The sequence below is a fragment of the Choloepus didactylus genome, chromosome 20 (assembly GCF_015220235.1).
Source record: "Choloepus didactylus isolate mChoDid1 chromosome 20, mChoDid1.pri, whole genome shotgun sequence".
NCBI classification, from domain to species: domain Eukaryota; kingdom Metazoa; phylum Chordata; class Mammalia; order Pilosa; family Megalonychidae; genus Choloepus; species Choloepus didactylus.
The window spans coordinates 31,176,704-31,204,275 of record NC_051326.1 but is presented as its reverse complement, the minus strand read 5'-3'; the positions used below and the strand labels follow the sequence as shown (position 1 = coordinate 31,204,275).

Here is a 27,572-nt window from a genome sequence, read left to right as displayed (position 1 = left end):
CCAATACAGGCAGTTTACTGAGTGGTGGACATTACATGTCAGGCATTACTTTCAATGTGCAAAGAAGCACAGCTGAGCCACTTTGTAATATGAAACAAATGATTCACAGGTAAATAAGAAAAAAAAAAAGGAAATAATATATGAAATGTACAATAATTAGGTTCTAGGACAAGAATTTTCTGCAATATTGGCAATGATCTATATCTGTGCTGTCCAATATGGTAGTCACATGTCGTTATTTAGCATCTCAAATGGGGCTTCTGCAAATAAGGAAGTGGATTTTTAATTTTATTAATTTTAATGAATTTAAATTCGAATAGCCACACATAGCTAGTAGCTACCACAATGGACAGCAGAGTTCTAAAAGATAATGTAGACTATCCTTCTAGGCCTTGGTGTTGAGAAATATTTCTTACATAGGACAGAAAAAGCAGTAATCCTACAGAAAACACTGATAAATTGGACTGCAATATTAAGAACCTCTATTTATCAAAAACAAACAAACAAAAAAAACACCATTCAAAAAATGAAAAGGCATGTCACAGAAAGGAAATACTTTCCACAAACATAACCAAAGGGTTCATATTCACAAAGTATATTTAAAAAAAAGCCTACAAACCAATAAGAGAAACATGAGCCAACCTAGTAGAAAAACGTGCAAGAGACCTGAGTGCGCACTTCATGAGAGGATATCGAAATGGCCAATATAAACACATAAAAAGTCTCAATGTTAATTAAGAAAATACAAATAAAAATCATCATAAGATATAGTCATATACACCAAAATGACTTAGGTTTTAAAAGACTGACAATACAAAGCACTGGGAAAGTTATGGAACAATTAGAATTTTTATATACTGCAATTTGTATATAACATAATTTGTATATATTTTTATATACTGCAATTTCCAAAAGAATGTAAACTGGCAGAACCACTTTTTTGTGATATCTACTAAAACTGAATGCATACTATGCAACATAGTAATTCCACATGTATCTATGTGCACTAAAATACACATTCAAGAATGTTAACAGCAGCATTATTCTTAACAGCCCCAAACTGTAAAAAACCAAAATGTCTACCATCTACAATATAATGGTTAAATTGTGGTATAAGAACACAGTAAAATATACAGTAATGCAAACAAGCAAATTATATCTACACAAATACAATACTGAGCAAAACAGTCAAACACAAAAGAATGTTTACTGTATGACTGCATTTAGAAAAAACATTTGAAACTATAGGCCAAACTATGAGCATTAGAAAACAGGAAAGTAAGGGGAGGAAGGAGAAATTGATGATTTGGGAAGGGGCATGAGAATAATTTACGGAAGGGTGAGAAATTGTATTTCTTGACCTAGATATCTGCTGTGAGATAATCCACTAATTTGGTGTACTTTTCTGTATGTATTTCAATAAAAGGTTTTTAAAAAGATAGCAGACAAAATCAGTATGGTTTACAAGAACAAATTTAAATGGTTACCTATGTAGGAAGACAGGAATAGAAGTTATGCAAATAAAAAGGCTATCTATGTGCGCTTGCACACCTGTGTGCATATTTGTTTATTTTAAAGAGGGAGTAGCTTTGTCATGACCTGTAATGGTAATATATCATGAAAGCAAGTATGCCTCTGAGGTACAAATAAACCAAAATAAAATACAAAACAACAGTGAAAGCCATTGGTTAGAACAACCAGCCATTTGTAAAAAAAGAGTTAGAATTTTATTTCTTACACAAAAACAAATTCCAGAGGGAATAGGTTAAATGTTTTAAAAAATAAATAAAAGCAGGAAAAGAAATACAATGGTGAATTTTATAAAATTTTGAAGGGAAACAGAGATTAAAGAAAGATCGACCAATCTGATTTAGATAAGAAGTAAAATAGTTTGAAGGTCAAAAAAGGTGTGTAAGGGAAGAAATTGCATCTTAAGCCAACATATTAGTATCTTTCATGTATAAAAGGTCCTTAAATCATCATTAGGAAAAATATGAACACCCTCCTTGATAGATGAGAAAGGTTATGAATAGGTAACTCATATGAAAGATAGCCAGTAAATATATGAATAATTGTTCATCTTCATTAGTAATCAAAACTAAGCAATGACGTTTCTTCCTTAAACTGACAATAAATTTTTAAAAATGGGATAATGCCCACTGTACTAAGTGATGGAAATATGGGCAGTCATATAAACTTCTAGAAATATAAATCAGTATAGTTTTTCTGGAGTGAAAAATTTGTCAATACTTACTGAAAGCCTTTAAGACTGTAGCTACTCAACAATTCCACTTCAAAGCTATCCAAATGGGGGGAAAAAGTGTGCAAAGAGGTATAAACAACATCATGCATAAACAATTTAAATGCCCATCAGGTCAAATAAATTATGAAATACTACCGACCAAATTAAATTAAATTCACATGCCAGATTGTTTCTCAACCACTTTAATCTATATGCAATATTTCTTTCTACTATCTTCTACTTATCCCAGAAACTACAAGCTTATTAAACTCAAGCTATAAAAACTGTCAGACTGGACAAGTTCTTCCAAACTACACATGCACTCATTTCCACCCAACGGTTCCAACAGTCTTCTTCACCTCCCTTACTAAGGGACTGTGAAAAATACTTTAACCAAAGAAAACATTCACATTATATAAAACTAGAAGTTACCAAATGATATGGATAGTATGATTCTTAGTCTGTTAAAAAGCTGAAAACACAGAATCAATGGTCTTTATTTGCAATATGGTATGATTTTGGATTTTTATTCTATGCTTGGTGGAAAGTTTCATATTTTCTACAATAGACACAATATGAATAATCAAATTAATGGTTAAAGAAAACTTCAGAAAGAACTTCACAGCCACTTTTAAATATAAATAACAGCACTGTGCTTTTTACTAACTTCCTTTTTCCTTAAACTCTGTGAAAATGTAGGAAATATTTACTTTCCTCCTTCAGCACAATGTAAAAAATCACGATGTTTAATGTATTTTACTTTAATCATTTTATATAACAAAGAGAGTATATAGATATTTATAATCAACTACAAAAAAACCTACCAAAACTTAGTTACTGCTCTTAAGTGCTCCTTTACCTTTTTATTTGTCACAGGCAATCAATCATTTGTTTCATATTTCAAATAAATATAAAGGTATTTAAATAGAGGTTTAGAGTCTTGTGAAATAGTTTTTCAGGGACATTAGCAGAAATGGTACAAAACAGAATCAACTTACATCTGATAACCTACTACAATTATTGCCTTCAGCAACCAAGGGGAACTATCTAGAAATAAGCAACATGCAAGTCAATCAATGAGGCAAACAGAAAACAAAAAAGGAAATTTCAAACTTTTTAAAACCTGATGATAAGAATGATAGTTGTACAATACTTCAAGATTTTGCAGGACCTTATTAAAACATATTCAATAGGGTAATACTCTTTTTAAGGACCTATTAGGTACTGTGCTAAGCAATATGCAATATATAAAAATTATAAGTCACTAAGCAATAATACAGTGGGAGAGATAACAAGGTACTTGGTTGAAACAATTAGAAAATCAAATTAAGCAGCATCATTCCCTATCATATTCAAACAAAATTTTTTAAAAAAATGTGTGCTACAATTTTTTAGAATGCCTTAAAAATGTTACAAAATCTGAAACTATTCATGTACTATTTATTATCAAGATTATCAAACAAGCCAGAATATCTGTTCTAAACCATGCTAGAGAACAATAAAGGGATTCACTTACATAGGAGGAACTGGGTGCTTTATCACTCTAGGTTTTGCATGATCCTGAAGGGATCACATGCCTCCAAAAAACCTTTCTCAGACTAGCTTTCTTCCCCAGTCATATATCACTAAGGAGCTAAATCTTAAGGCTCTCTGACCTTGTTCCTCTCAAACTGGAATTTCAATCTGACTTAAATCTTTAAGGAGTTGGTTTCTCGCTGATAAGAGATTCAGTTGGACCCTACTCGATGCTAGATTTTTTAAAGTTCCTTTTTACTAATTTTGCTTATTCTTACATCTTTGAGGTTCATAAAATATAAAATAATCCTCTGAGCCTTTCTCATGTGTTAAACAGAATTTATCCTATCTACCTTTGGAGGGTCAGGGCAGTTGTGAGAATTAAATGAGGTAGGTAATACTCAGTATTTCAATCCTAGTTTCTCTTCTAGAAGCCCAGTAAATCCACATTATACCATTCAGAGGCAAATTGATATAACTAAATAAATAATGGTCTGGAAATCAGGAAACCTAATTTCAGTTTCTTTTCTACATCTCTGTTGGAAAAGTGGCAAAGAAGACAGATACTGGCAAGATGGTCTTTACTGTTCCTTCCACTGGTAACATTCTACCTAGATGGAACCACCACCCCAACACACACAGCATGAAACGGCTATAGGTGAAGTTCACTAAAAAATTCCCTTTGTAAGGGCACAAGTCAAATCCACCTGCACATCCAGTCTCTGAAATTAAGGAAACTGCAACAATTTATATTCTAATCAAGCATTTACCTTGAAGGAGTATTAAGGACCAGTTGAGAAAGAACCCAGTTTTGATAAATTATAAAATCTGCCCATATGACTCAATCATAATATGGAGCAAACAGGCAAAAGATAAGTAAAGTAGTTCAAGATACTTGAGAAAGGTATTGAAAAGGTAAAATACAGTGAAGCCTAAAAATAACTACAGAAGTGTTTGTGCCTGATAAAGGTGCATTTTAAATCAGTGTGGAAAGATTTCCAATAAATAATGTTGTAACAACTTGCCTGGCAATTTGGAAGTGGAATAGGGTGTGGGAGATCACCAAAAAACCTAATTCAGGGTAATAAATTCCAACTAACAATGAATTTAAGTGGGAAAAAATGAAATATGGGTGAATGTTTGAATAATCTGGGGTGTAGGGAATCAATAAAAATGAAAAAAAAAAAAAAAAAGTAAAGGCAGACAATCTACAAAACTAAAAAACAAAAACGTATTGCCACATAAGAAAAAAGGGGCTAATGCCCTTCACAATATACAGACTGTACAAACCAATCGCTAAATACACCATTAGAAAAACACTGGGCAAAAATGTTCATTATTTTAAATTTTAATTATTGTGAGTAATAAGAGGAAAAGTAAAACTGAAATACAATAATTTTTTTAAAAATAACTACTTTAGAGCGCTTTAGATTTACAAATAAACAGCACAGAAAGTATGGGTTTCCCACAGAATACCCCCCCTTCCATCTCCCAGTAATTAGCAATTTCATTAGTGTAGTACATTGTTACAACTGATGAACCAATGATGATAAATTTTTAGTAACTAACATAGAATTTGCTCTGTGTGTGTATGTGCAGTTCTATAGGATGGACAAATCTGTCATTCTATTTCTTTCTATATTCAGAAGAAGTTAAAAAAAAACAAAAAACAAAAAACACCAGGAACTCAAGGGGAAATGGGCAGTTTCAAAATTTTTGGTTGAAGTATAAACTGGTAAAATTTTCTGGAAAGTATTTGGCCATATGAATTGAAACACTTAAAATGTTCATATCCTTCGATCCAGCTATTTTACTTCTAGGAAGATTGTAAGGAAATAATAGATGCTTCAAAGATTCAACTACAAGAATGTTTTCAGAGTGTTATTTATAAACAGAGGTAAAATGACAAAAACAAACTAAAAGGAAATGGACAGAAATAACCCAAATATGGATACACAACAAAAGGATATAAAAATAATGGCACATGAACAAAGAGAAGAACTGGAAAGTTTAAAAAGGAATATAACAGAACTTATGGGAATGAAAAACAATAAGAGATTAAAAATACACTGAGGCACGCAACAACAGATTTCTACAGACAGAAAAAAAAAATAAATGAACTAGAAGATAGGGTGATCAAAATCCTACAGTTGGAAGAGTGGATAGAGAAGATCATGAAAAAAGTAGCAAAGCTTAAGGGACCTGTGGGACAACTTGAACTGTACCAACATATGCATTATGAGAGTCCCAGAAGGAGAGGAGAAGGAAAAAGGAGCAGAAAGAATATTTGAGGAAATAATGTCTGAAAGTTTTGCAAATCCTACAAAAGATATAAATGTCCAAGAAGCAAAACAAATTCCAAACAGGATAAACCGTAACAGACCTACTCCAAGACACATACTAATCAAAATGTTAACTGCCAAAAACAGAGAATTCTGAAAGCAGCAAAGCGAAATGGATTCGTCACAAAAAGGGATTCTCGATAAGACTAACCGTCAGAAACTGTGGAGGCAAGAAGATAATAGTATTGCATAGCTAAGGTATAAACAGAAAAACTGCTAGCCCCAAATCTTTTATCTGGTATAACCTTCCTTCAAAATTGAGGGAGAGGTTTAAGACATTCAAGGATAACTGTCCTACAAGAAATGGTAAAGGGAGTTCTGCTGGTTGAAAGGAAAAGTAAAGGAATTAGTAGCATGGAGCACTATGAAAAAGTAAAGCATTCCAGTAAAGATAATTACATGGGTAAAGCAAAACCCAATAAAATTTGTTCCTTAGTATGTAACTTTACTCTTTATTTCCTATAAGATTTAGAATACAACTGAATAAGACAATCATATTTCCATATAATGGACATGGAAAATATAGAGCATTAATCTGTGACAAAACAACATAAACAGAAGATAGGGGAAGACACTGTGTGTGCTACCAAAGTTAAGTTGGTATGTTTCCAAAATAATTAAGTTACAGACTTAGGTTGGTAAATACAAACCCCAGGATAACCACAAAGAAGTATTTAAAATATAAACAGAAACAGAAATGAGAAAGGGATCGGTTACATTACAAAGGATCAATTATACACAAAAGTAGGAAAGGAGGCACAAAAAAGATATAAGAAACAAAGGACTAAATGGCTGAAGTAAATCCTGCCTTATCAGTAATTACACTGACTATAAATGAGTTAAATTTCCCTACCAAAAGACACAGATCAGCAGAATGGATAAAAAAGCACAATACAACTCAACGTTGTCTACAAGAGACTCACCTTAGACACAAAACACAAAATTAAAGGATGGAAAAAATTATTCCATACAAATAATAACAAAAAGACAGCTGGGGTAGCTATATTAATACTGTAATTTTAAGCCAAAAACCATTACAAGAAACAAAGAAGGACACTATATATTAATAAAAGGGTCAACTCATCAAGAAGAAATAACAATCATAAACAAGTATGCACCTAACCGCAGTTCCCCAAAATACATGAGGCAAACACTGAGAGAACTGAAGGAAGAAATAGACAACTCTAAAGTAATAGTTGGATATGTCAATATACTACTCTCATCAATAGACAGAACATCTAGATGGAAGACTATTAAGGAAATGAAGAACTTGAGGTCTAACAGACATATACAGAACACTGCACCCCAAAACAGCATAGTACACATTCTTCTCAAGTGCACGTGGGTCAATCTCCAGAAGAGCCTACATGTTAGGTCACAAAACAAGACTGAAATTATACAAATCATCTTCACTGTCCACAGTGGAATGAAGCTCAAAAAGAACAGCAGAGGGAGAAATGGAAAATCCATAACATATGGAACTTAAACAACACACTCTTAAACAATGGATCAAAGAAAATTTGCAAAGGAAATCAGGAAATATCTTGAGACAAATGAAAACAAAAATACAACATATCAAAACTTATGAGACACAGCAAAGGTAGTACTCAGAGAGAAATTTATAGCTCTAAATGCTTCCATTAAAAAAGAGAAAAGATATTAAATCACAGGCCTAACCTCACAACTAGAGAAACCAGAAAGAGAAGAGCAAACTACACCCAAAATTATCAAAAAGAAAGAAAGAAAAAAAAAGATTAGAGAAAAATGAAATAATTAAAAAAATAAATAAACAAGGAAACCATAAGCCGGTCCTTTGAAAAAATTTAAAAAAAAAAATCAATAAGCCTTCAACTAAAATGACCAAAAAAAAAAACCAAAATGAGAGCGAGAGAGAGACAAGATGCAAATAACTAATCAGGAATGCAAGGGGGTGTGTGTGTGACATCACTACCAACCCCACAGATAAAAAGGATTTGATACCATGAGCAAGTGTGTAACAAAAATTAAAATAGATGAAATGGACAAACACCTAGAAGCACACAAAGAACAAATTAACTACACTGACTCAAGAAAAAATAGATCACAACAGACCAATAACAAGTAAAGAGATTGAGTAATCAAAAACTTCCCAACAAAGAAAAGCCCAGGACCAGATGGCTTATTGGTAAACTCTACCAACCATTCAAAAAAGAATTAAAAGCAATTATGTTCAAACTTTTCAGAAAAACTGAAGAGAACACTTCCCAACTCATATTATGAGGTTAGCAACACCTTAACACTAAAGCAAGCTGAAGATACCACAAGAAAAGAAAATGGCAGATGAACAGCCCTCATGGATATAAATGCAAAAATCCTCAACAAAATACTAGCAAGCTGAATCCAATGTAGAATATTAAAAGAATTATACACAATGATCAAGTGGGATTTATTCCAGGTATGCAAAGGTGGTTCAAAATAAGAAAATCAATTAATGTCGCATACCAATATGAATAGAACAAAGGGGAAAAAAAACACACGATCATCTCAATTGACACAATAAAGACATCTGACAAAATCCAGCACCCTTTCTTGATAAAAAAACACTCAAAACTACCAACAGAAGGATACTTCCTCAATATGATAAAGGGCATACATCAGCAGTTCACTCAACGGTGGAAGACTGAAATCTTTCCCCCTAGGATCAGGAACAAGACAAGTATGGCCACTGTAATCACTGTTACTCAACACTGTATTGGAAGTTCTAACCAGAGCAATTAGGCAAGAAAAAGAAATAGAAGGCATCCAAATTGGAAAGGAATAAGTAAAACTTTGACTATTTGCAGATGACATGATCTATTACATATTATAAAGTCCTGAAAAATCTGCAACAAAGTCACTAGAGCTAATAAATGAATTCAGCAAAGTAGTGGAGTAAGATCAACACGAAAAATTAAGCAGTGTTTCTCTATGTTAGCAATGAGCAATCTGAGGAGTAAATCAAGGAAAAAAATTCCATTTATAGCAATAACTAAAAGAATCAAATCCCTAGAATAAATTTAACCATGAATATAAATGACTTATGCAAAGAAAACTACAAAACTTTGCTAAAAGAAATCAAAGAAGATCCAAATACATGTAAGGACATTCTATGCTCATGGATTTGGAAGACTATAAATACTATTAAGATGTCAATTCTACCCAAAATGGTTTACAGATTTAATGCAATCTCAATCAAAATTCCAACAGCCTACTTTGCAGAAATGGAAAAGCCAATTTTCAAATTTATTTGGAAGGGTAAGAGGCCCTGAAAAGCCAAAACTATCTTGTAAAACAAGAATGAGGTCAGAGGACTCATACTTAACAAAGTTTCAAAACAGCATGGTACTTAACTACGTAGCTTACAGGATGTGACTGTGTCATCATGAAAATCTGGTGGCTCACACTCCCTTTATCTAGTTTATGGACAGATGAGTAGAAAAATGGGGACAAAAACTAAATGAAAAATAGGTTGGGAACTGGGGGGAGTGGAGGTGGGTAGAATGTTTTAGGTGTTCTTTTTACTTTTATTTCTTTGGGAATAAGGAAAACGTTCAAAAATTGATTCTGGTGATGAATGCACAACTATATGAATTAAAAAACAAAACAAAACAAAAAAACAGCATGGTACTGACACAAGGACAGTTACACAGGCCAATGGAATAGAACTGAGAGAAATAGACCCTCATAACCCTATTGTGACAGCCTGCCAAATCCACTAATTTGAGAAAGAATAGTTTCTTCATCAAATCATGTTGGGATACTAGATATCCAAATGCAAAAGGAATGAAGCAAAAACCCAGTCTCAGACCATAGAGACCGAAATGGGTCAAAGACCCAAATATAAGAACCAGGACTATAAAACACCTAGAAGAAAGCAAAGGAAGAATTTCAGGATCTTGTGTTAGGCAATGGTTTCGTAAAACTTTACACCCAAAGCATAAGCAACGAAATAAAGAATGGATAAATAAAACTTCATCAAAATTAAAAATTTTGTGCAAAGGACTTTATCATGAAAGTGAAAGGATAACCAACTCAGTGGGAGTCAACACCTGGAAACCACATATCTAATTACCCAGAATATATAAAGAAATCCTGTAATTCAAAAATAAAAAGACAAATAACCCATTTAAAAACTGGGCAGAAGACTTGAACAGGCATTTCTCTAAAGAGGATACACAAATGGCCAATAAATACATGAAAAGATGCTCAACATCATTAGCCATCAAGAAAATACAAATCAAAACCACAAGGAGATACCATCTCATACCCACTAGATTGGCTATAATTTAAAAAAAGGGGGGATGGAAATAAGTGTTGCGAGGAAGTGGAGATAAAGGAACTCTAGTACACTGTTGGTGGAAATGTAAAATGGTGCAGCTACTGTGGAAGGCAGGTTGGCAAGAAAGCTTAGTATAGAATTATTGTATTACACTAATCCCACTTCTATCTATATAACCAAAAGAACTGAAAGCAGGGAACTGGCACACTGATATTCACAGTGTTCAGAAGATGGAAGTAACCCAAATGTCCATCAACTGATGAATGGATAAACAAAATGTGGTATATATATACAATGGAATATCATTTGGCCATAAAAAGGAATGAAGTTCTGATGCCTACAACAACATGGATGAACATTAAAGGCATCAGTTTGAGTGAAATAAGTCAGACACAAAACGACAAATACTGCATGAAATAATGTATGAAACACTTATATGAAATAAGCAGAATATGTAAAGTCATAAAATCAGACACTAGGATACAGGCTACCAGTGGCCAGGTGGGTGAGGGGAATAGAAAGTTAGTGTTTAATTGGCATGGAGTTTCTACTTGTGATGACGGAAAAATTTTGGCAACAGACAATGGTGAGAGACACAACTCTGTGAATGTAATTTAACACCACACTGAACTGTACATTTGAAAGGGGATAAAAAGGAAAGTTTTAGCTCATATATGTTACCAAGCACAAACTGTATGAAACAGAGAGTGAACTTAATGTAAACAGTGGGCTAAAGTTAATAGTATAGTTATAATAACAGTGTTTAGTCAGTTATAATAAAAATACCACACTAATGCAAAACATTAATAGGGAAAACTGTGTCTGTGTGAGGGGGATATGTGGGAACTCCGTACTTTGCATGGTTTCTCTATAAACCTACAAATGCTCTAATTAAAAAAAGAAAACAAAACAAAAAAACATAAGTCTGAGGATCAAGGACTTTCCTTATTAGGTATAACTCTAAAGTTTTCAAACTGATTTTCCTATATGATTTATAATAATTAGGGTCATAACCTTAAAGGAGTAGGATCACCCCTCCCCCCATTTGTTAATTGACATGCAGCAACCCACAAAGATCAAACTGTCAAAAAATCAGTGTAGAAGAAAGGGTGAATTAAAGAACCCACTGCCACCATCATCACAGCAAAAACAAACACCGAGAGGTGTTAGTCTAGGATCCTGGAGTAAAAAAAAGGGAAGTCCACCTTTGTGACATTAATATAATGGGATCCACTGTCCACTTTAGGACAGAATGATTCTTTTTTCTTTTTTTCATTCAACAGTCATTTCCTTTTCTGAATTAACAGAAGAATCCAATAACTGAATCTCTGCTGACCTAAAATATTATGTTGGATAAAGAAGAAAACCAAGAATAAGTTCTTCAAATTGGAAAAGTCTAGGATCCTTGGAATCTCTGGTCCCCAGAGATCCTGATTTAGTAGTCTTGAGGAGCAGTCTAAAAATCTGCATTTTAAATGTCCCAGGTAATTCTAAAATTTTGCACTCTGAAAAGCACTAAAAGAAATTAAAGGGTAAACTAATAAAGGAATCTTACTTTGTAGAAAGTTTGGTTTGAAAGAAATCTTAATGATATTTTCTTGAACTTCTCATGTGTTTCTTTCTATAATATTCCTGACAGATGAGCATCTAGCTCTTTTGTTTACAAAATAAACTCATGTCTTCTTCCACGTGGGCCCTTAAATATCAGGATTATTCTTCTTCTCCTCTTCTGGTTATGCAGCCTCAATGTCTTCCACCACTCATTTCTAAATTTACTGAGTAGCACCCAGTAGGTACCCTGTTAAGTGAAGGCTGCAACATCACCCAAAAACAGAGGGTTCTGTTCTCTCACTTAAATAAACATCAAACTAAGTCAACCTCTTTGTATAAATGATATTGAATTATACTAGACTATGTCTGGTTGATCTTAATCCCCATCCTAGCCTTTCCAAATAACTGAGAAAGAGAATAAGATTATATGAACAATACTATTCATCTTTTGTGATAAGCATGCATCATACCAATCTAGAAAGAATATAGAAAGAAATGGGAAAAAAAAAGGAACAACCTCCCTTCTTATTCTCCTGTAGGGACCCTTAAAAAAAAATCACCCCTCTGATACTTTGATTGTGAAAACCTTGTGGATCACACTCCCTTTACCCAGTGTATGGATGGATGAGTAGAAACATGGGGACAAAAACTAAATGAAAAATAGGGTGGGATGGGGGGGATGATTTGGGTGTTCTTTTTTACTTTTATTTTTTATTCTTATTTTTATGCTTTCTGGTATAAGGAAAATGTTCAAAAAATAGAATGGGGTGATGAATGCACCCCATGGTACTGATGGTACTGTGAACAGCTGACTGTATACCATGGATGATTGTATGGTATGTGAATAAACCTCAGTAAAACTGAAATTAAAAAAAAAACAAAAAAGGGCACCCCTCCCAGTACACTTTACCTTAGCATGTGTATCAGAAAGTCTCAGAAGAAACTGACGATCTGACCAATCCAAAAGCAGTAGGAAAGCAGCTACTTTAACAACCATTACCAAATTTGAACACCCAAGAGAATAAAAAGTTTCTTTAAAAATGATAGTACATCAATATCCATTCTAATAGCTGCTTGGAATCGTCCAAGAAAAATTTTTTCAATAGTTTCATTAAAGAAAAAAATACCCACCAAACATTTTTTGCTATTAAAAACTATTATATGCTATGAAAATAAGTTAGAACGCTGGGTCACCTATTTCAGGACATGCTATTAAGAAGACTGGATTAGATAACAGAATTCTTGGTTCTTAACAACCATGTGATATCTGCGATTCCTCAGTGACGTCAATTTACCTCTTTGTGCCTCAATTTCCTTTCCTGCCCTGCTTCTGTCACAAAGACTGTATGTGACAGAAAACCTATACAAATATATCAATTAAAAAATACTATTAAATGATGCCTAAAAATGTAGGGTTATCAGGCTGAATTATAGTCAAGCTGAATAAAGAGCCTCTAAATGACTATCAGTTTCTTTAAAGTTTTGATTAGGGAATAGATGAACAGGAAGCAAGAGGACACCGATAACAGACAGGATGACAGGAAGAGAATCTCCTACTTCTGAAGGGTAAAAGTGAGAAAGAAAGGAGATATTAAAGATATCAAAGTTTGTTCTGTCAAGTTCACTGCTGCTATCCCTCTGGACTTTGCTCTTATCTAAGTAAGGACAACAAAAAGAATGGGCAAATACTGTAGTCTCCAGTAAAGGAAAATTTAGCAAGGAATTCTGCCACTGGATAATAGGATAAAACCCCAATAATACAAATTTTTACATTGTTTTGCAAACAAAGCGAGTATCAATACTAATGACTAAGAAATAGCCATTAGCCACCAGTATACATTAGGATATATGCATAATAGCTGTGGTTGTCAGGAGAAGCTGGACTGAAATTTAGAGACCCAAGTTCTAATCCCAGAGCTTTGCTACTAAACTAAAAACAATGTAATAACCTTGTTATACAAACTTATCCTTTCTGGGATTTATATAAAAACGAGGCAAAGATTATCTCTAAGGTCTCTTCCACTTTTAAATTCAATGCCATTTTACAGTGGTAGAGAGATGAGTTTGTAAGATCTAATGCAAGTATGTTAGTTACTGAAATAAAGGTGCTTCCACAGGCAAGGTACATACATTTATAATCAGTGACATAGATCCTGAAGACAGCACTACATTAGAAGTGCCAGTGTAAGGCATGGCTTAAAAATGTGGAAAATATATGGTAAAATGCACTGTATTTAGTATGAACACGTTGCAGGGGGAAAGTCAATCACCACCATTATTGTTAATTAATCTGTCACATAAAAAAATATTCTGATAATTACACTGATAAGTAATTCTCTATCTACTAATCTGAGGTTCTAAATGATACATTTCTTTCTTAAATTGTTAAAAACAATTACGAAGAATGAAGACACATGAAAAAGGGAGTCCTTTCGTTTCTACCAGTGGCCTTATTCAAAAAGTCACTCTGCTCATTTCTTCTTACAAGAGTATGTATTGGGAAATTGGCTCTTTAAAATCTTCAGTAGAATTTCGGAAAAGAATCACAAGAAATGATTACTCTTTAAAACAAAATTTTTGGTTTTATTTTCTAATGCTAGTAAAACATCAGCACAATTTCAATAACTACTTATAAGCTCTCCAATTTCACTTTAATATATTATAGACAGCCTTTAGGGAAATATTAAACTATTACTTTGACCTCATCTACTAAACCCACATTAAAGCAAACATTCCCTCTTTTCTTTAAATTTCAGCCATTTTTTCCAAATTTGAATTTGACTTTAATACTATATCACCACCTACAGAAGGTGAAAATTACCTCAATCTAGAGCAAAACATTTCCAAATTACCTTGTAGTTGACAACTTATATTTTAAAATAATACAAAGCCCTCATTAAAAATATACTCTGAAACCCTAACTATAAGCCTGCGTATTATGTGTCAAGATGAAACTGCCAAAGAAACAAAATTAAATTTTTAAAAAAGTTTTTGTCCAAACACCTTTCCATAAAACTAAAGCAGAGTGTAGAGTAGTCATTAACTTTTAATAAAAAAATATACTCAAGGGCAGGGAATGTCCATGGGAAAAGCCTGCTCTAAATACTGAATAATAAAAAAAAAAGCAACATTCACATTTTACATATATAACGTGAAAGACAGTGAAGAACACTGAAAAGATTACATGCATTGGTAGTTCTGCCACTAAGTAATCAAGTGATCTCTTTATGTTTTGACTTTCTCATTTGTAAATAAAGGGAAAAGGTAATGATTGGTAAGGTTTCATTTCAACTCTTAGTATTTCAAGATTCTTATGGTCAAGTTTTTAGCTGCTTAAAAACAGGAACAGAAAACTGAATTAGAACCAACCCCAACCCACAAGACCACTTTGTCAAGAAAAGCTTGAGCCTTATTTTCTTATTTTCTTCCAACCAAAAAAAATTTTAAAATAAAAAAGCAAAAGGAGACATATTTAGTGTTTGTGCATCTATTAATCATTTCTTTTAAAATTAAATTACCTACCTCACTGGGGTTTTGTGAGGATTAATTCATTAGTGTTTGTAAAGCACTTTGAGATCCTCAGGTCAAAGGCGCTATAGAAGTGCAAAGTAGTAGTATTATTACTAGATTCTCTGCTTATTTAAGGAATTTCACAATCCTTTAAAACCTAACTCTGTTTTATGATTTAGATATCTATTTGTAAAACCCTGCAATTTATCCACATTACTTTAAGCTCTTTGAACATATAGATAGACAGGGCCAAGGTGTTTCACAACAGGTAATTTTAAATAAGGTTTAACTTTGATCTATAAAAGGAGGGAGAGAGTAAGGGAAAACCCAGTGTGACAAATTTTGTTCAGCATACAATTTTACTGAGAAATATTGTCAATCAGATTTAGAAGTGTGCTTAAATCATACCAAAACCAAAACTAAACAAAACCTGCTTTTATTGCAGTTTCTGCAACAAGGAATTCCTTTCCTCAAGAAGATGAGGAAACAATTTTCAAATCAACTGAATTTAAAAGCTCGAGTTCAGCTTATAATCAAATCACATACATATACATGCAAGTGTTATTTAAACCTTTATTCGGAAATAGGAGGAACGGCATGAACTGTCATCAAAATAATTGAGTTGCTTTTTCTTTAAACTACCCTCTCACCCCCAATTACACAAAGCAAACTAAGCATTGAAAAGATAAAACCAACTATGCTTTATGGAGTTTTAAGAGAAAAATTACAACTGAGGGCCAAGGCTTCAAAACAAAGCTAAAGTCTTGGATTATTCCACTATTTTCCAACTCTACCCTAGCCAAATAGTTTTACAATTAAAGTCTTATACTTTTAAATCAAAACAAAACACACACACACACACACACACACACAACAAAAAGAGAAACAGAGCTATCTATATATTGGATATTCTGCTTGATAAACAGATACGTCTGTTTTTAAAATGCCACCATCCTCGGGTGTAACTGAGATTCTCCAGTGCAACACAAACTCCAGTCCCAAGATCCAAATGAAATTCAGATATTAAACTTTACACTTACCTCCTGCTCCTGTTGAAAGATGACAACTCTACCACCTTTATCTCCTGTTGCCAGCAATTCTCCAGAATGATTGAACTCTACTGTAGAAATTATATCTGCTGTATAATTGAAACAAAAACAAAAAAAGACATTAGGTTTTCTTTCCCAACTCATTATAGTTTCATAACTTAGTATGTTTTTCCTAATATATTCAAGTCAGTATATCAAACTGCCATCAGAACTAAAGTGAATCTAAAGTTATTTCAAGAATATTTTGGTCCACCAAAAAAATATTCTCCAGAGGAGGGAGGGGGGAGACCCAAGAAGAAACTATTTTAACAACAGGAACACAATGAATAATAATTACTAGAATATACCATAATAATAATTACTAAAATATACCATTATAGTGGTATATTTCATTAAACTTGTGAATGCCAAGAAATCAACAATTTGTGAAACAGTCTATGATGGCTTGAGGGCTACAGAGGAATCCCTTAAAATCTTTGGCTGAATTCAGATGTGAGCCATGTGTGGCGTGAACTCCACAAGGCCTGGGAAAGAGTCACCAGGAAGCTTATAAAGGATTCAGACTAGTTAGGGCTCCCCCCAGCCAAAACAGAGAAATCTCATCATTAATGACGTACCAGATAGAATCCTTAGAAGAGTATCACCACAGCAGTGAGGCTAAACTAACCTTAGATTACAGGCTGCTCTGAACTTGTCCTTGCAAAGCTTAAAAGCAAACTATGACACGCTCCTAACAACAGAGCCCCAATATATATGAGCAAAAATGGACAGAATGGATAGGAGAAACAGTTCTACAATAATACTTGGAGACTTCAGTTCCCACTTTCAGTAATGGTTAGAACCAGACAGAAGATCAGTAAGGAAACTGTCCACTGAAATCATGAATATGTGCCAGAGAAAACATGGAGAGAGGGATGTACCTATTCATGGTGTAGCCAATCTGGAGGACAGTGTGGTGGTTCCACAAGAAGCTAAGTACGTGGGTGCCATAAGGTCCTGCAACCTCATTATGGGGTACATACTTGGAAGATATAAGAGCGGAGACACAAATGGATATCTGCATGCTGGTATTTATGGTGTCAGTATTCATGATTTGCAATGGATGGAGGTGGCCTAAGGGTACATCGACTCATGAACAGAATGAACCATGGTGTATGCATACAATAGAATACTGAGCAGCTGCAAGAAGGAATGAAGCTGTGAGACACACGACTAGGTGAATGGATATTGAGAACAGCATTTTGAATAAAGTACTCCAGAAATGAAAAGACAACCCTTATAATGCCTCACTAATATGGACTATAATGTGTAAACTATGAAAATTGAATCTTAGAGCACAGCTTATCTCGAGAACACTTATTGTAATGGTTCCTAGATTGTAAGCTCTTAAAGCAGTCACATCTATTCCTGAGTTGTAATGGTTATCTCTAAATTCTGAGATGCTGAGCTTTTGTGTATAACCTGGTCGGTCTCTGGACCTTGGGTATCTGTAGGACACTTGAAACTCAGAGCTAGAGCTTGGCAGCTATAAATGTCAGTATTACTTCATACAGCAACTGTTAAGCTGAAAAAGAGTTCAGACTTCAATTAGAGATATGAATGAAGTGCATCTGGTTAGGACTAAGGCAACTTAGGCCAAAGGGTACAGGAAGATACTGACTGTATTTTAAAACTTCAACCTCTGTGTGAGTCCAAGGGAAGAGATGTTGATTTGGTGCAGGACCTATATTTTCTGCAGCACACTAAATAATTTAACTTGTTTATTGAAACGCCATAATTACATGGAACGATGAACAGGAAGCGACATCTGGCACGTTTGTACATGTTAGTGGGAAATCCTGATACATCCCAAAGTAATTTTGGCAGAGAATAAAATTATATTTGCAGGGCCCCTCTGAGGAACTAAGGAATAATGCAGAAATGTTGGACTTCCCCATCCGGGTTATTACTGATATTCTCACAAACTATGAGGATTAACAATTTAGGAGGATGAGTCCACAATCTTGGGGCTTGCCCTTATGAAGCTTGTTACTGCAAAGGAGAGTCTAAGCCTACTTATAAATTGTGCCTAAGAGTCTTCCCCAGAGAACCTCTTTGTTGCTCTGATGTGCCTCCCCACTACATGGGACATGACTCCCAGGGGATGAGCCTGGACCCAGCATTTTGGGACTGAGAAAATCTTCTTGACCAAAAAGAGGAAGAGAAATGGAGCAAAATAAAGTTTCAGAGGCTAAGAGATTTCAAATGGAGTCGAGAGGTCACTCTGGAGGGCATTCTTAAGCGCTATACAGACATCCCTCTTTAGTTTCTGGTGAACTGAAATAGCTAGCAATACCTGAAACTGCTGAACTGCCTTGATTCTTGGAGATGAATGTGTAACAATGGAGCTTACACGGTGTGATCATGTGACTGTGAAAACCTTGTGGCTCACACTCCCTTTATCCAGTGTATGGGCAGATGAGTGGAAAAATGGGGACAAAAACCAAATGAAGAATGGGGTGGGATGGGGGAGTAGAATGTTTTAGGTGTTCTTTTTTACTTTTACTTCTTTTGGAGTAATGAAAATATTCAAAAGTTGACTTCAGTGCTGAATGCACAACTCTATGATGGTACTGTGAATAACTGTACACTGTGGACGACTCTAGGGTATGTGAGCCTATCTCAATAAAACTGTATTTAAAAAAAAAACAGCATTAATTTTGTAAAAATGTACAATGCTCACTATAAACTAACCAACTTATAAAAACACAGAATTAAAAAACCCTGAGAGTTCTTCAGTCTGAAAGGGAAGGATACTAGACAGTGGTTCAAAGTGGCATAAATAAATAAAGGACTATAGCAAAGGTAATTATTTAGGGTAATTAAAAATGCCAGAAATATTGTATTGTATTGTTTAGTATGTATCTCCACTTCTTACTTTCTACAGGCACAAAAATGCAAATGCATAAAAAGTAATGATAAATCTATGGTTTGAGTCATACAATGTATAAAGATACAAGTGGTGTCAAATACAAAACAATGTGGGGGGACAGAGAGGTGTAGAAAAAGCATGTGTATGTTACTGAATTCAATTTAGTACCATAAAAAATTGTTTCATATTTAGGATGTCAAATTTTAACCATGATTAACAGATAAAAAACATATTCAGACAGAAAAGAGAAGGCACTCAATATGGTACAACACAAAAACCAAATAAATAGAACATTAGGAATTAACATAAGAATTAAGTTACCAAAAAAAGGCATCAGACTTACAAAAGCCAAACAGCAAAATAGCAGAAGAAAGTCCTGCATTAGTAGTGACTTTAAATGTGAATACAGTGGATAAAAAAGCATGACCTAACTATACGCTGTCTGCAAGAAACTCACCTTAAATACAAAGATACAAGTAGGGTGAAAGTGAAAGGATGGAAAAAATACACCATTAAAGTAGTAACCAAAAGAGAACTGAAGTAGTTACACTAATATCATATAAAATAGACTTTAAGTTAAGAACAGTTACAAGGGACAAAGATAGTCATTACATACTGATAAAGGGATCATTTAAACAAGAAGATGTAAGAATTATAAGTATATATGCACCTACCAGCAGAGCCCCAAAATACATGAAGTAACTACTGGCAGATTTGAAGAGAGAAACTGATGATTCTACATTAATAGTAGGGACTTTATTACACCACTTTCAATAATGGATAGAACATCTAGTCAGAAGATCAATAAGGAAATACAAGATTTGAATGATACTCTAAACCAAATAACATAACAGACACACATAGAATACTTCGCCCAACAACAGAATACACACTCTTCTTGGGTACATATGGAAATTCTCCAGGATAGACCATACATTAGGTCACAAAACTCTCAATAAATTAAAAAATACTGGAATTGTATAATGTGTTTTCTCCAACCACAATGGAATGAAGATAGAAATCAGAAACAGAGAACAGGATATTTCACAAATATGTGGAAATTAAATGTAACACTCTTAAATAACCAATGTGTCAAAGAAGAAAGCATATGGGAAATTAGGAAATAATCTTGAGGCAAATGAAAATGAAAACATAATATACCAAAACTTATGGGACGTAGCAAAGGCAGTACTGAGAGAGAAATTTGTAACTCCAAATAGTTACATAAAAATAAAGGAGGATCTCAAATCAGAGACCTAATCTTGAAACTGGGGAACCAGAAAAAGAGCAAACTAAACCCAAAGAGAGCAGAAGGATGGAAATAACAAAGATTATAGTAGAGATAAATGAAGTAGAGAGAATCAACAAAACCAAATATTGGCTCACTGAAAATTCACACCAATAAAACTGACAAACTTTTGGCTAGACTGACAAAGAAAAAAAGAGAGGATACAAATAATGAAAATCAGAAATGAAAAGAAGGACATTACTACCAACCCGAAATAAAAAAGGACTATAAGAGGATACTACGAACAACTTTATGCCAACAATTTAGATAACCTCTATAAAATGGACAGATTTTTAGAAACAAATAAACTACCTACACTGACTCAAGAAGAAATAGAACCCTTACGTGGGATCTGACACCCAGGGGTGGAAATACCCCTGGCAACGTGGACTATAACTCCCAGGGAGGAATCTGGACCTGGCATCGTGGGATGGAGGATATCTTCTTGACCAAAAGGAGGATGTGAAATGAAATGAAATAAGTTTCAGTGGCTGACAGATTCCAAAAGGAGCCAAGAGGTCACTCTGGTGGGCACTCTTACTCACAATATAGACAACCTTTTTTAGTTACAACCCAGAATCCTTGAATCTTGAAGACAATTGTATAAAAATGTAGCTTATGAAGGGTGATAATGTGATTGGGAAAGCCATGTGGATCACACTCCCCTTTGTCCAGTGCATGGATGGATGAGTAGAAAAACGGGGGCAAAAAAAAAAAAAAAAAAGGCACCCAGTGTTCTTTTTTACTTTAATTGTTCTTTTTCGCTTTAATTTTTATTCTTATTACTTTTGTGTGTGTGGTAATGAAAATGTTCAAAAATTAATTTCAGTGACGGACACACAACTATATGGTGGTACCATGAACAACTGATTGTATGCTTTGTATAGTCATGGTATGCGAACATATCTCAATAAAATTGAATTATTCAAATAAGTAAATAAAAGTTTTAAAAAAAAAGAAGAAGAAGGAATAGAAGATCTCAACAAACCAATTACTATTAAAGAGGTTGATTCAGTAAGCAAAACCTCCCAACAAAGAAAGTCCAAGACCAGATGGTTTCACAGGGAACTTTACCAAACATTCCCAGAAGACTTAACTCCAATTCTGCTCAAACTCTGCCAAAAAATTGAAGAGGAAGGAACACTTCCCAATTCATTCTATGAGGCCACCATCACCGTAATAAGAAAGCCAGATAAAGATACCACAAGAGAATTATACACCAATATTTCTTACGAATATAAATAAAAAACTCCTCAAAAAAAAATACTAGCAAACAAAATCCAACAGTACATTAAAAGAATTATACACCATGATCAAGTGGGATTTATCTCTGGTATGCACGGGTGGTTCAAAGTAAGAAAATCAATGTAATCCATCACAGCAACACCATGAAGGGGAAAAAAAACCCACATGATCATCTCTATTGATGCATAAAAAAAGGCATTTGACAAAATCACCCCTTCTTGATAAACAACTTTGAAAGATAGGAAAACAAAAGGAAACTTCCTCAACATGGTAAAGGGCATATATGAAAAACCCACAGCTAACATCCTACTTAATGGTGAAAGACTGAAAGCTTTCCCTCTAAGATGAGGAACAAGACCAGGATATCCACCGTCACCACTGTTCTTCAACTTTGTAAATTGAAAGTTCTTGCCAGAGCAATTAGGCAAGAAAAAGAAACAGAAGGCATCCATGTTGTACAGGAAGAAGTAAAACATTCCCTATTTGCAGATGACATGATCCTTATATACATAAAATCCTGAAAAATCCACAATAAAGCTCCTAGAACTAATAAATGAATTCAGCAAAATGGCAAAAAATCAATGTTTCTACACAAGTCATGTACAATTGGAAGAAGAAATTTTAAAAATTCCATTTACAATACCACCTAAAAGAATCAAATATCTCAGAATAAATCTAACCAAGGATGTACACAGAAAACTACAAAACTACAAAAGACTCCTACAAGAAATCAAAGAAGACCTAAATAAATGGAAGGATATTCACGTTCATGGATTCAAAGACTAAATATCATTAAGATGTCACTCCTACCCAAAATGATTTATAGATACAATGTAATCTCAATCAAAATTACAACAACCTTCTTTGCAGACATGGTAAACCAAATCATCAATTTATATGGAAGAATAAGGGGTCCCAAATAGCCAAAGCTATCTTGATAAAGAAGAATGAAATTGGAGGACTCACACTTCCCAATCTTTTAAAACTTAATACAACGCCAAAATAATCAAAACAGCATGGTTGAGGGACTGGAGAAAAAATGTGGAACGATTCAACTTCCCCACCTGGGGAACACCTGATATTTGCTCAAACAGTTAATTTAGGGACTTCCAATGTAAGAAGCCAAGCCCTCGACTTGAGCTTGCCCTTATGAAACTTATTTCTGCAATGGTGAAGCTAAGCCTACTTTTAATTATGCCTAAGAGTCCCCTCCAAAGAACCTCTTTTGTTGCTCAGGTATGGCCTCTCTCTTCTAAGCCAACTCTGCAAACTCACTACTCTCCTCCCCTCCTACGTGGGACACAACTCCCAGGGATGAGCCTGGCCCTGACATCATGGGATTGAGAATACCTTCTTGACCAAAAGGCGAAGCAGAAATCTCAGTGGCTAAGAGATTTCAAAGAAAGTCAAGAGGTCATTCTAGAGGTTACTCTTATGCAAGCTTCAGCCAGATCATGCAATCTGCCACAGCATGCTAAAGCCCCAACCAACAGTATTCCTGAAAACCTTAAGGAATAACCTGGGCTCTATCTAAGACTATATAAAAGTTTAACTTATTATTTTTTCAGAATTAAAGCCTCCAGGTTGTTCCTACACCAGATAAGTCCTGAAACCCAGAGGTTATCAGTCTCTCCAAGAACATTAACCAGCTTCTTTCCTCTACCCCATGACGTCAACACCCCTTTTCAGACAAAGAAGTTAGAATGTTCATTGTCTACATAGCCCTTAATATTGAGAGAATGATCAAAGGAGAGGCAGAAGCTGTAACTGAGAGGTTAGGATTTTACAAATAAGTAGGACTACTGATTCATGATACAGATACTTCTTTTTAGTGTCTAGTACATTAGAGTAGTCAAAAAGAAATAACTGAAGTTGTTGAACTGTACTCCAGTAGCCTTGATCTTTGATAATGACTGTAAAACTATATAGCTTTCATCTTGTGACTGTGTTAATTGTAAAAACCTTGTGACTGATGCCCTCTTTGTCCACTGAAGTGGGTCAGTAATAAATACATGCATGAAAAAAAGAGTAATAAATAATAGGTTGGGAATATGGGGAAAAAATACCCCTACGTAAACTATGGACAACAGTTACCAGTACTACTTTAATAATCTTTCATCACTTGTAACAAATGTAACCACTGTCAAAAAACAGAACTGCAAAAGTGCTATCATCAATTGTAACAAATTTTCCATACCAATGCAAGTGTTAGTGGTGGGATAATGTACAGGAATCCTGTATTTTATGTGTGATTGTTCTGTAAACCCACAACTTCTCTAATTAAAAAACACACACACACACAAAAACCATGGTATTTGCACAAGGACAGACATAGCACAATGGAATCTAAATGAGAGCTCAGAAATCAACAGCCACATTTATGGCCAACTGATTCTTGACAATGGGGCAAAGACCACTCAATTGGCAAAGAATAGTCTCTTCCACAAATGGTGCTGGGAAACTGGTTCTCCTTTCGCCAAAAAAAGAAAAAAATCCTACCTCACACCTTACACAAAAATCAACTTGAAATAGATCAAAGACCTAAATTTAAGAGCCAGAATTATTAAAATCTTAGAAGAAAACATAGGGAACATTCAGGATCTTGTGTTAGACAATGGTTTCTTAGACATTAGACCCGAAGTACAAGCAACAAAAGAAAAAAATAGATAAATGGGACCTCAACAAAATTAAAAACTTTTGTGCCTCCAAGGACTTTATCATGAAAGTAAAACAACCTACATACATTAATAGGAGAAATCTGAAAACCACATATTCAATAAAGGTTTACTATTCAGAATATATAGAGAAATCCTTGAACTTAACAAAAAAACAAATAACCCAATTGAAAAATGGTCAAAAGTCTTGAAAATATCTTTGGAATATCTTTCCAAAGAAAATAGCCAGAAAGCACATGAAAAGATGCTCAACATTACTAGCCATCAGGGAAATGCTAATCAAAACCATGAGATATCATTTTACACCAACCAGAATGGCTACTATTAAAAAAACAATTATAAGTGTTGGAGAGGATGTGGAGAAATAAGAACACTCATTCATTGCTGGTATGAATGTAAAATGGTGTAGCTGTTGTGGAAGACAATTTGGCAGTTCCTCAGAAAACTTAGTATAGAATTACCCTTATGACCCAGCAATCCAACTTCTAGCTATATAACCAAAAGAACTGAAAGCAGGGGCTCAAACAGATATTTTCATACCAATGCTCACAGAGATATTATTCACAATGTTCAAAAGATGGAAGCAACTCAAGTGCCCATCAACCAATGAATGGATAAACAAAATGTGGTATATAAATAGTATGAAATATTATTCAACAGCAAAAAGTAATGAAATTCTGATGTATACAGCAACATGGATGAACCCTGAGGACGTTATGTTGAGTGAAATAAGCCAGACAGAAAATGACCAATATTCTATGATCTCACTGATATGACTTAATTTGAGTAAGAAAACTCACAGGATCAGAATCTGGAACACATGTTACCAAGGGATGGGGGTGAGGATAAGGAATGGGAAGTTAAAGCTTAAAATGCACAGGGCTCCTATTTAGAATGATGGAAATGTTTTGGTAATGGATGGTGGTGATGTAGAACAATATTGCATAATTAACACTACTGTGTGGCAAAAAGGTTGTATATATGGTAATGGAATAAAAAAAAATTTCAAACCCATGGAACTGAAATACACAGTGAAACCTAAGTTAAACCAAGAAAAATAAGTAATACTACTGTTCTAGTTTGCTAAAGCTGCCGGAATGCAAAACACCAGAGATGGATTGGCTTTCATAAAGGGGGTTTATTTGGTTACACAGTTACAGTCTTAAGGCCATAAAGTGTCCAAGGTAACACATCAGCAATGGGGTACCTTCACTGGAGGATGGCCAGTGGTGTCCGGAAAACCTCTACTAGCTGGGAAGGCATGTGGCTGGTGTCTGCTACAAAGTTCTGGTTTCAAAATGGCTTTCTCCCAGGACATTCCTCTCTAGGCTGCAGTTCCTCAAAAATGTCACTTTTAGCTGCACTTGAGACACTTGTCCTCTCTCAGCTTCTCCAGACCAAGAGTCTGCTTTCAATGGCTATTTTCAAACTGTCTCTCATCTTTAGCTCCTGTGCTTTCTTCAAAGTGTCCCTCTTGGCTGTAGCTCCTCTGCAAAATGTCACTCACAGCTGCACGGAGTTACTTCTGTTTGCCAGCTCATTTATATGGCTCCAATGATCAAGGCCGACACTGAATGGGTGGCGCCACGCCTCCATGGAAATATCTCATCAGTTATCACCTACAGTTGGGTGGGGCACATCTTCATGGAAACACTCAAAGAATTCCAATCTAATCAGCACTAAAATATCTGCCCCACAAGACTGCATCAAAGAATATGGCTTCTTCTGGGGGACATAATACATTCAAACCGGCACAACTACAATTACAAAAATGTGCTTTCAACAATTGTAACAAATGTTCCACATCAATGAAAGGTATTAATAACAGGCATGTATATGGGAATGTCTGTATTTTACGCATGATTGTTCTGGAAACACACAACTTATCTAATAGAGAAAAAAAAAAGCCTGAAATCCCATCACTGAGAGATAATCACAAGTATTTTAACAAGTTCAGGCAAACTGTGATATATATATTACATGTATTTATCTATGATGATTTCTTCCAGATCACTTCCAAACATGGAATTATCACGTAGATATGAGTCTTTAAAATTCACTTTCTATGGACTATAGTTAAGGAATATTTTAATAGTATTTCATCAACAGTAACAGGTACTACACCAATGCTATGGGTTGATAATGGGGGGAGAAGGGGTATGAGAGGATTTGCGTTTTCTTTTTCTTTCTTTTCTGGAGTAGTAAAAATGTTCTAAAATCGGTCATGGGGTTGTATGCACAACTATGTAAGCCCATGATTTTATACTTCAAATGGTTTATACTTCGACTGTGAGCCAGTGATTCTATACTTCAGATGGTTTGTATGGTGTGTGAACAAATCTCAATAAAACTTCATTTTCTCCAAATTGACTTTATCTTTTTTTTAAACTTCATTTGTCAAAAATTAAAAAAAAAAAATTTCAAACAAAACAAAGGAGTAAGAAAAACAAATATCCTAAAATAACGACATTGCTTCCAATATGCTCCTACCATACCCCAGGAAAATTAATGAACCACAGTCATTCCTGAACATTCCCATATCATTAATGATTACCCTCAATATCTTATACGTTCTTATTAGATTACCGTTCCCCCTTCACTAGCTGCTATCTATCTCTAGGTCCTCTATATTCTACAATGTAAGACACTTGTTTTACGTCTTTCAGAGTTCACATTAGTGGACAATATCTCTCCTTTTCCATCTGACTTATTTCACTCAAAATTATGTCCTCAAAGCAGCTTATATTTTTATTTTTAAACTATACATGTAAACATGAAAATACACTTTAAAAAATCAAAGCAATACCATGTAAACGAAGCAAAAAGTGGCAGCCCCTCTTCATGCCCCTGCTTTCCACTCCCACCACCATTAAAGGTAGTGATTCTGAAGACTCTCAACAAGTTAGTGTTTTCCTTTCCAGTTTTTTTTTTAATTAAATGGTAAAGT

The 27,572-nt window shown here is 34.4% G+C and overlaps 1 protein-coding gene across 2 annotated transcripts in view; it reads right to left on the bottom strand.

Annotated features, from left to right (window-relative positions):
* The window catches only part of PPP2R2A (protein phosphatase 2 regulatory subunit Balpha), a 113,894-nt gene that overhangs the window by 21,084 nt on the left and 65,238 nt on the right, over positions 1–27,572 (bottom strand). The window contains exon 3 of one of the 2 annotated variants that reach the window (XM_037812600.1): positions 16,498–16,595. In XM_037812600.1, coding sequence (XP_037668528.1) covers positions 16,498–16,595 — 98 coding nt within the window. The remainder of the gene's footprint in view (positions 1–16,497; positions 16,596–27,572) is intronic. The other variant, XM_037812601.1, reaches the window with a different exon arrangement.